The following is a 10,735-nucleotide window of genomic DNA, read 5'->3' on the forward strand; positions in this document are numbered from 1 at the left end:
AAATAAAGAAGTTTCTATGAACCTATAGTAGATGGCGGTGTATTTCTGAAATGATGTTTTTATATACACATAGAGAATCTCACCCGAGTGTCTTTTGATATCAAATATATCAACACGAGTTGATAAAAGTGGAAAAATTCCGAAGCTTGCCGAGGATTTTTGCCTCTTTTATCAACGAGTGTTGATATATTTGATGTCAAAAGACACGAGGGTGAGATTTTATTTATCATCCAACATCATTCTTCCAACTTTTTCACTGTCTTCAGTGTAAAAAGTACTGCTAACAGCTTCAGTAGCAGAGCCATTAGTGATGTCATTTGATTGTGACGTCATGGTAACCAGTGATGTCACAATGGTCTGCAAAGCATTGTGATGTAATTTCATTGCAGCGATATCTACAGTGTAGCAATATCTCCTGTGGGAGCCAGTTTTGGATGATAAATTATGATAAGTTGACTAATAGGACTTGCACGCCTGTTAGGGACAGCATGAGATGTTCAGTCAGTTAGTCTTACAACACTGAATCAATATTGCAGCAACATTGTGTGGATTATGGACGTGGAAACATGGGACTATAATTGATAAAACATTGTGAATGCAATGGTTTTAGACACGAAATTAATTTCCATTGTCTGGCTTGTGTCCCCTGAATAGTGCAAGGTTGTTGCTCGAGTAGAGCACGTTCGACATGTCCAACCAGAGCGTCGTTGCATAACATTGTTAGATGGGGTTGGAGGTTGGTGACGTCACACACACATTTGACCATATGTTTGAGCTTCACAAGACTATTCGCTGTTCACACTTTGAGCTGCTGAGATGGGTGGCATCTGAGGCGGGTGGCAACTGAGGCGGGTGGCAGGTGGCAACTGAGACGGGTGGCAACTGAGGTGGGTGGCAACTGAGGTGGGTGGCAACAGAGGCGGGTGGCAACTGAGGTGGGTGGCAACTGAGGTGGGTGGCAACTGAGGCGGGTGGCAACTGAGGCGGGTGGCAACTGAGGCGGGTGACAACTGAGGCGGGTGGCAACTGAGGCGGGTGACAACTGAGGCGGGTGGCAACTGAGGCGGGTGGCAACTGAAGCGGGTTGCAACTGAGGCGGGTGGCAACTGAGGCGGGTGGCAACTGAGGTTGGTGGCATCCGAGGCGGGTGACAACTGAGGCGGGTGGCAACTGAGATGGGTGGCAACTGAGGCGGGTGACAACTGAGGCGGGTGACAACTGAGATGGCTGGCATCTGAGGCGGATGGCATCTGAGATGGGTGGCAACTGGGGTTGGTGGCAACTGAGGCGGGTGGCAACTGAGGCGGGCGACAAATGAGATGGCTGGCAACTGAGGCGGGTGGCAACTGAGGCGGGTGGCATCTGAGGCGGGTGACAAATGAGGTAGGTGGCAACTGAGAAGGGTGGCAACTGAGGTAGGTGGCAACTGGGGTTGCCGGCAACTGAGGCGGGTGGCAACTGAGGCGGGTGACAAATGAGGCGGGTGACAACTGAGGCGGGTGGCAACTGAGGCGGGTGACAACTGAGGCGGGTGACAACTGAGGCGGGTGACAACTGAGGCGGGTGGCAACTGAGGCGGGTGACAACTGAGGCGGGTGACAACTGAGGCGGGTGGCAACTGAGGCGGGTGACAGCTGAGGCGGGTGGCAACTGAGGCGGGTGACAACTGAGGCGGGTTACAACTGAGGCGGGTGGCAACTGAGGCGGGTGACAACTGAGGCGGGTGACAACTGAGGCGGGTGACAACTGAGGCATGTGACAACAGAGGCGGGTGACAAATGAGATGGCTGGCAACTGAGGCGGGAAGCATCTGAGATGGGTGGCATCTGAGGCGGGTGGCGGCTGAGGTTGCTGGCAACTGGGGTTGCTGGCAACTGAGGCGGGTGGCATCTGAGGTGGGTGGCAGCTGAGGCGGGTGGCAACTGAGGCGGGTGACAACTGAGGTTGGTGGCATCCGAGGCGGGTGACAACTGAGGCGGGTGGCAACTGAGATGGGTGGCAACTGAGGCGGGTGACAACTGAGATGGCTGGCAACTGAGGCGGGTGGCATCTGAGGTGGGTGGCAACTGAGGCGGGTGGCAACTGAGGCGGGTGACAAATGAGATGGCTGGCAACTGAGGCGCAAATCTGAGATGGGTGGCATCTGAGGCGGGTGGCATCTGAGGCGGGTGGCAACTGATGCGGGTGGCATCTGAGGCGGTTGGCATCTGAGGTGGGTGGCATCTGAGGCGAGTGGCATCTGAGGTGGGTGGCAACTGAGGTGGGTGGCAACTGAGGCGGGTGGCATCTGAGATGGCTGGCAACTGAGGCGGGTGGCAACTGAGGCGGGTGGCAACTGAGGCGGGAAGCATCTGAGATGGGTGGCATCTGAGGCGGGTGGCATCTGAGGCGGGTGGCATCTGAGATGGGTGACAACTGAGGCGGGTGGCATCTGAGGCGGGTGGCATCTGAGATGGGGGGCATCTGAGGCGGGTGGCATCTGAGGCGGGTGGCATCTGAGGCGGGTGGCATCTGTGATGGGGGGCATCTGAGGCGGGTGGCATCTGAGGCGGGTGGCATCTGAGGTAGGTGGCATCTGAGGCGGATGGCGACTGAGGCGGGTGGCATCTGAGGTGGGTGGCATCTGAGGCGGGTGGCATCTGAGATTGGTGGCATCTGAGGCGGGTGGCATCTGAGATGGGGGTCATCGGAGGCGGATGGCATCTGAGGCGGGTGGCATCTGAGATGGGTGGCATCTGAGGTGGGTGGCATCTGAGATTGGTGGCATCTGAGGCGGGTGGCATCTGAGGCGGGTGGCATCTGAGGTGGGTGGCATCTGAGGCGGGTGGCAACTGAGGTGGGTGGCATCTGAGGCGGATGGCAACTGAGGTGGGTGGCGATTGAGGTGGGTGGCAACGGCCACACCTGAAAGAAATTTATCTTTGAAAATTTCATTCTTAATTCATAGAAATGTTAAGGTCACTCGTGTTATTTCAGCACATGTCAGATAAACAAGTTATTTAACGAATTCCCTGAACACACTCGATATTCATTGGTTTTCTATTTAATGCGCCTTTATTGTCTGCATAAAGGCAGTCCTCAGATGTATGTCAACATATGTTATTGTGATTGGAAAATGTATAAATTGAAAAAAAAATCCTCTTTACACACTATCAGATGCGTCAGAGCTCTTAGATCTAAGAGAGGCATTACCATTGTATGCAGAAAAATGTGGGGGTGAAATTTGTAGAACGTCGCAGTTAGCAATATAACAGCTAACATTTCACTGACAAGCGAATGATCAACGCTAGTACAATCACACAAGCAAAAGGTACTGGGTGACCTATTTTGCCCCGGGTCACCCCCGAGAGCACATAGAGTGAGTGAGTTGGGTTTAACGCCGCTTTAAACAGTATTCAAGTTATATTGTGACGTGTCAACTAAATGTGGGAGGAAAGCCCGAAGTGATGCAGGTCACAGACGTTTACCACTTCGGCAAAACCCACGAACACGTGTATGGTGCTGACAAACCTAGAAACATAATCGGGGCGAACCGGGATTCGAACCCACAATCATAGGTTTATGGCGTGCCCAAGGGACGCAACTCTGCACAGCGAATAGCGGCGCCTCAGACAACTGGGCCACCCGTGACCCCGAGGGCACATAGAAGAACTGTTAAATGCTCATTAAATGCAATACCTGTTCCTAATACAGGATATTTGTTATCCCAAAATACACTCGCATGATAACCTCTATTTACAATGTTGATATTATCATTTGTCAACTGGTGTCTGTGGCTTTAGGTGCAATAGAGGGGCGTCTCTATATGTTTCCTATCTTCCTTGTGTATATAAAGTATCCAGTTAAATAGCAGGGATCTAGTGTTCATACACACACCATAGACAATAGCAGGAGTGGGAGACGGGTGTTGTAGGCGGGCGTGGTAGACGGGTGCTGTTTAGGCGGGCGTGGTAGACGGGTGTTGTAGGCGGGCGTGGTAGACGGGTGTTGTAGGCGGGCGTGGTAGACGGGTGTTGTAGGCGGGTGTTGTAGGCGGGTGTTGTAGGCGGGCGTGGTAGACGAGTGTTGTAGGCGGGCGTGGTAGACGGGCGTGGAAGACGGGTGTTGTAGGCGGGTGTTGTAGGCAGGCGTGGTAGACGGGTGTGGTAGACGGGCGTGGAAGACGGGTGTTGTAGGCGGGCGTGGTAGACGGGTGTGGTAGACGGGCGTGGTAGACGGTTGTTGTAGGCGGGCGTGGTAGACGGGTGTTGTAGGCGGGCGTGGTAGACGGGCGTGGTAGACGGGTGTGGAAGATGGGCTTTTGTAGACGGGTGTGGAAGACGGGTGTGGTAGACGGTTGTTGTAGGTGGGCGTGGTAGACGGGCGTGGTAGACGGGCGTGGTGTACAGCTGCGGCAAGGGTGCCTGTACGAGTACAGATTGTGATCACAAGTCATTTCTCACACAGGAACAATTATTTAGAATTAAATTCATCAAAGGGGTGTTCTATAAGGAATACTCTCTATGAGACCTGTATGTCTTAAGAAAGTTGTTTGGAACAGTCTGTCTATAAGTGAGTGGCATACCTTTTAACCATCAATAGGTGAAGTGATCATCCATCCATCTTAGTTGTAGACTGATCCTGCCAACATCCTACCATAGGACCGCACATGATTAGGAATATCCTCTTTAACTCATTGTCTCAAGAATACAAACAAAAATATCTTGTTGAGGTGACGCTTTAACCAAATGTAGTTAACATACCTGTGAGATCTCACATGCTCATTTCAATGCGAGTACAAACTTCCTGTACTAATATCTGTCACATTCCCGTGACTAAAGACGTTCACCAAATGCAATTACCCGAGAAGATGCTTGTGAATACAACCGAGTCATCGTTCAACTAAAAGGTGTTAGCGGGTGTTTTAGGTTGGAATATGAGCCATGAAATATGAAACGCCCCTCAACACCTCAGAGCTGCCGAGTCATCAGGAGGTACACATGAACATCCGGGACTTGTAGGAGGACGATCGTGTCAAAAGCAGGACGTTGTACCAAGGTTTAGACATACAGATCCTGATAACACCAACCTGTTAAGTTGTCATCTTTGGATCTTGGTGGATTGAAATGATTTGTATGATTCAGTGATAAGATACATGGATATCGAATGTATCAGAGGGTGCCAATTCCTGCACATGAAGCAGTGTAATTGGCATAGGTGTTGGAGAAGGTAGCTTGTCATCACACCTGAAGAAGAAACAATATTTTGTTTATTTCAGAATTATTCAATCACTTTTGTAAACAAACATGACGATCAGTTCATGTCCGTTTTGAAGTTGTTGATAGTGGACGGGCGAGTATCGGGAATTCATGCAGTAAGATAACAGTTGTTAAGGTGAGATATAAAGCTGACGTCAATTTTGATTCAAAATTACGGGAAAATGTTTGTCCTAAAGAATTGATTCCAATAGTATAAATGATTAGTTTAAAACTTTAGTGTTACTTACCGCATCTGGGAGATAACACCAGATGAACGTGGTCGCCGACGGTGGAGGAGAACTTGCTCATTGACTGCTCGGCTGTTGACTGAGATCAATGACAGCTGGAGGCTGAGGCTGAGGCTGAGGCTGTGGTTGTGACAACCGAGGCTCGAAATCTATCTCCGCCTTTTCCGAATGACTTAAGCCTGATCCTTCGTGACAACGCCTGAAGTGGTTAGCAGATTTTCGTTAACATCTGTGGAAACAGACCATTTAAACACCAGGGTGGCAACACCTATACTTGGCCAACATACACCAATTTACTCCCGGAAAAATGTTCCCACACAGATGTAGACATCGCGGTGAACTTACTCGACATCCTTCCTCCCAGCGTCATCTGCACAAAACCCGCCGGCTTGCGGATCCTTCCCCTGCTCTGTAATGACAACAGACAATACGTAGACCCTCACTCAGCCAATAGGAACACAGTCCCACTGACCAGGAATATATATGATAACGATACAACTCATTGAACATCCTTTTCTAGAATTACATCTGGCTATTTCAAGCCTGCTGTTGAGACTGGCAGATATGAAAATATCATAAACATTGAAAGATAGTGTATGTCATGGAAGTTTAAAGGCCTGTTTGCTGACACATATTCTGTGTCTGATTCCTACTCCTATTAAAGTTGATTGTAAAATATTTTAGTAAATATCATACAATTCATAATATTTGTATCCTGCAAAGTAATTAGATTGCTTTTCTAAGAAATGTCTGATAATTCTATATCATGTTAATAAAAACTAGAAATAGCAATTTGATATAAAATGCTCATGCACGATCATGCTTTTTGTGCGTATTTTTGGACATAGGCCTTTTACCGAATAAAACTGTCTGACAATCAGTATTACGATGAAGTATCTGCTTAGTGTGGGACCAGCGTCTAGAGGTAGCTAGCTTCGCCAATCAGGTCGACTAACTGACAACATTGTATATATGTTCTTTAAGTGAGTGAGGTTTAACGCAGCTTGAACAGGATTACATTTATATCACGGCGTGTCAGCTTAGAGGGGATGAAGGAAACCCAATGTGATGCGTGTCTCATACGTTTACCACACTGGTGAAACCCACGAGCAGGGCGGTGAGAAACATCGAAACGGTCACAGGTTTCTGACATGCTTAAGGAACTCTGCACAGCTCACTGCGGCGCCTTAGATGACTGGGCCATCCATGCCCCCATATGTGATAAACTTTGTTTGTTTGTTGATAAACATGCATTATCAGTGCATGGTGTGTGAGAAAACGTTTGCAGTATCAGGTTCTCTGCAGACACACATAAGGATGCACAGTGGAATCAAGCCTTATCAGTGTGTTCAATGTGGGAAAACATTTAAAATAGCAAGTGCTCTGAAGACTCACATGAGTATTCACAGTGGAATCAAGCCTTATCAATGTGTTGAATGTGGGGAAAGATTTACAATATCAAGTGCTCTAAAGACACACATGATGATTCACAGTGGAATCAAGCCTTATGAATGTGTTGATTGTGGGAAAAGATTTACAATATCAAGTGCTCTAAAGACACACATGAAGATACACAGTGGAATCAAGCCGTATCAATGTGTTGAATGTGGGAAAAGATTCACACAATCACATTCCCTGAAGTCACACATGAGGCTGCACAGCGGAATCAGGCCTTACAAGTGTGTTGAATGTGAGAAAACATTTACAAAATCAGGTCATCTGAAGGCACACATGAGGCTTCACAGTGGAATCAAGCCATATCAGTGATCACTGTGTCTATTTTTGAATATGGATGCATGAAAATCTAGATTGGGGTGGGTGGGGAGTGAGGGATATGTGTAATTATGTACCAGTATTATGGAAATACCATCGTGGGTGTAAATGTTTTGGTTAATGCCTGGTAGGTTGGTTGGTTGGTTGGTTGTTTAACGCTGCACTCAGCAATATTCCAGCTATATGACGGCGTTCTGTAAATAATCGAGTCTGGACAAGACAATCCAGTGATTGACATCGTGAGCATCGATCGCAATTGAATACGATGACATGCATCACCCAGGTAGGCGAGTCTGACCAGTGAAGATGCCACCATATATCTGGAATATTGCTGTTCAACTCTCAATCTAACACATAGTGTCCTTAGGCTGTTTTACGTTAAAAAGAAGATATTCTACTAGTAGTAATATTTTCATTGGGGATGTACATCTAGTTTGTTGCCATTGGAGTTTGTGGGTAAAAATAATCGAGTTTGGACCAGACAATCCGGTGATTGACATCATGAGTAACGATCCACGTAATTAGGGTACGATGACATGCATCAACCAAGTCAGCGAGCCTGACCACCCGATCCCGTTAGTCGCCTCTTACTACAAGCATAGTCGCCTTTTACGGCAAGCATGGGTTGCTGAAGACCTATTTTACCCCGGATCGTCACGGGTGTGAAATGAAACACCCTAACGTACTATTGTCAGATATCGGATTCTTTCACGAACTGATGACAGTGCATAAGGAGTGACTGTGGTAGTTCTGTCAAGGAGGTAAGGACTTGACAAGCCAGTACTTCCACAGTCTCATAATGAAATCTCAATTAATAACAGATGATGAAATAAAATCTTACCGAAGTCCTCTGCGCTTCATCCAATACACACAGCAGCTCCTGGTTAGGCTGTTGCCGTTGCCGCTGTTGCTGTTGCCGCTCTCACGTTTTCCGCCATTCGCTCTTGCTGCCGCTGTTGGTGTTGTTGGTGTTGCCGTTGCCGTAACTGCTGTCCTTTGACGGTGTCTCTGCTCCCGCCTTCTGTTACTTGCCGCCTGATTCTGAGAGAAATAATACCCAATGAAGAAACAGAATGGTATAAAAGTATCTTATAATGAAGAAATAACTGTTCGTAAATGAATAAATTACGAATAAATTGTCTGTAATATATATTACAGGTATGTGACGGCGATCTGTAAATAATCGAGTCTTAAACAGACAATCCAGTGATTGACATCACGGGCATCGATTCACGCAATTGGGATACGATGACATGCATCAACCAGGTCAGAAAGCCTGACCATCCGATCCCGTTACTCGCTCCAGACTCGATTATTTACAGACCGCCGTTATATACCTGGAACATTGCTGAGTGCAAAGTTTAACAACAACAAAACAAAACTCACTACCAGCACTGGTAGCTGAGGACCATTTTTAACCCGGAATCACCACGAGGTGTTTTTACAGAACATTTTGTTGTTATGCACAGGAGTGTTGAAATACGAGGTTTAACTGAAATGCTGAGGCAATTAAGAAAAACCGATGGTGGATCTAAACTCTAAAATAAGCTCACTTTCACATGTCAAGGACTATTAATTCAGGCATCTTAGGGTAAACGGCAAGAGTGACTTGTCGTTCAAAATGGAATCTTAAACTGCCAATGACAATTAACTACCTAGCATAGTTGGCACCGTCGGTGTCGCCATTGTGACCGAAGTCGTTGCCACTGTTGTCGCTGTTAACGTTGTTGCCATTGATGTTGCTGCCTGTGGGAGACCCTGAAAGAGTGTATGTGTTGTCATCATGTACGCGTGTAGCCATGCACCTATAGACACAGACAGTGCACGTGTTCGTCATGGAGTGAGTGAGTGTGGTTTTACGCCGCTTTTAGCAATATTCCAGCAATATCACGACGGTGACACCAGAAATGGGCTTCACGCATACCTGTAACGACAGTAAAACACACATCGTTTCGTCAAGGAGATTTTACATATGTTATCCACAATATGTAATAACACATGTCTACAATAACCAGCGTTAACCCTGACATGTAAACAACGCTTAGTCATCAATGTAAGTTATGAACTAAATGTCAAAACCCCTTCATTCTGCCTAAGCTGATTTCCTGAGTCCATGTATATAGCTATGCCAACCCCTTTCTCTATGTCCACCCTTTAGCTACGTCCACCCCTTTCTCTATGTCCACCCTTTAGCTACGTCCACCCCTTTCTCTATGTCCACCCTTTAGCTACGTCCACCCCTTTCTCAGTGTCCACCCTTGAGCTACGTCCACCCCTTTCTCTATGTCCACCCTTTAGCTACGTCCACACCCTTCTCTATGTCCACCCTTTAGCTACGTCAACCCCTTTCTCAGTGTCCATCCTTTAGCTACGTCCACCCCTTTCTCTATGTCCACCCTTTAGCTACGTCCACCCCTTTCTCAGTGTCCACCCTTTAGCTACGTCCAACCCTTTCTCAGTGTCCACCCTTTAGCTACGTCCACCCCATTTCTCTATGTCCACCCTTTAGCTACGTCCACCCCTTTCTCTATGTCCACCCTTTAGCTACGTCCACCCCTTTCTCTATGTCAACCCTTTAGCTACGTCCACTCCTTTCTCTATGTCCACCCTTAAGCTACGTCCACCCTTTAGCTACGTCCACCCTTTAGCTACGTCCACCCCTTTCTCTATGTCCACCCTTTAGCTACGTCATCCCCTTTCTCTATTTCCACCCTTATCTCTATGTCCGACCCTTTCTCTACGTCCACCCTTTAGCTACGTCCACCCTTTAGCTACGTCCACCCCTTTCTCTACGTCCACCCCTTTCTCTATGTCCACCCTTTAGCTACGTCATCCCCTATCTCTATGTCCACCCCTTTCTCTATGTCCACCCTTATCTCTATGTCCGACCCTTTCCCAATGTGTTATATGTTCTATTGTCTAAGAATTCAACATTTAATATATTTGGTGACTGCGGACTTAGATACAGGTATTTGTTAGTCATTAATCTAACAACAGTGTCTGAAAATGGATTAAACAATAATAATAGTTAAGTTATGTTAAAAGTGTGCTGTATTTGTTAAAGCGACATTTGAAGACATTGTAACTGATCATATATGCGTGCTCTGTGTATAAGCATACCCGGGGCGGTGTGGCAGCCTCGTGGTTATAGCGTCCGCCCCACACACCAAATTCTCGGGTTCCAGTCCCACATGGTTACAATGTGAGAAGCCCATTTCTGCTGTCCCCCGCTGTGATATTGCTGGAATTTTGCTAAAAGCGACGTAAAAAACATACTCGCTCACTCCAGCATTCCCGCTATAACGCTTCCCTATAACAGCAGCCGATTACACAATACATCCCTTCAGCATATAAATGATTCCCATCATACTCTACATTCCCCGTTATAAAGCCATCCCCGATATACACAATGCTCGGTTACAACCAGTTGTGCAAGCGACATTGTGTAATGGCTACTACTGCCCTATATGCGCTGTG

At 47.3% G+C, this 10,735-nt stretch overlaps 1 protein-coding gene across 2 annotated transcripts; it reads right to left on the reverse strand.

Annotated features, from left to right (window-relative positions):
* Positions 1–323: 323 nt before the first annotated feature.
* LOC124141701 (proline-rich protein 36-like) lies at positions 324–10,700 on the reverse strand. Of its 2 annotated transcripts, XM_046509759.2 has the most exons (7): positions 8,914–10,700; positions 8,100–8,299; positions 5,831–5,894; positions 5,486–5,684; positions 5,069–5,225; positions 3,877–4,403; positions 324–2,904 (listed from the first exon to the last, which is right to left on the reverse strand). In XM_046509759.2, the coding sequence occupies exons 6-7, from the start codon at positions 3,877–3,879 to the stop codon at positions 778–780; spliced, it is 2,130 nt and encodes a 709-aa protein (XP_046365715.2). In that variant the 5' UTR covers positions 3,880–4,403; positions 5,069–5,225; positions 5,486–5,684; positions 5,831–5,894; positions 8,100–8,299; positions 8,914–10,700; the 3' UTR covers positions 324–777. The 2 variants fall into 2 exon arrangements, with proteins under 2 accessions (XP_046365715.2, XP_048241231.1); XM_048385274.1 differs by lacking the exon at positions 3,877–4,403.
* Positions 10,701–10,735: the final 35 nt, after the last annotated feature.

Source organism: Haliotis rufescens, unplaced genomic scaffold (assembly GCF_023055435.1).
Source record: "Haliotis rufescens isolate VD_foot unplaced genomic scaffold, xgHalRufe1.0.p SCAF_56, whole genome shotgun sequence".
Lineage (NCBI taxonomy): Eukaryota > Metazoa > Mollusca > Gastropoda > Lepetellida > Haliotidae > Haliotis > Haliotis rufescens.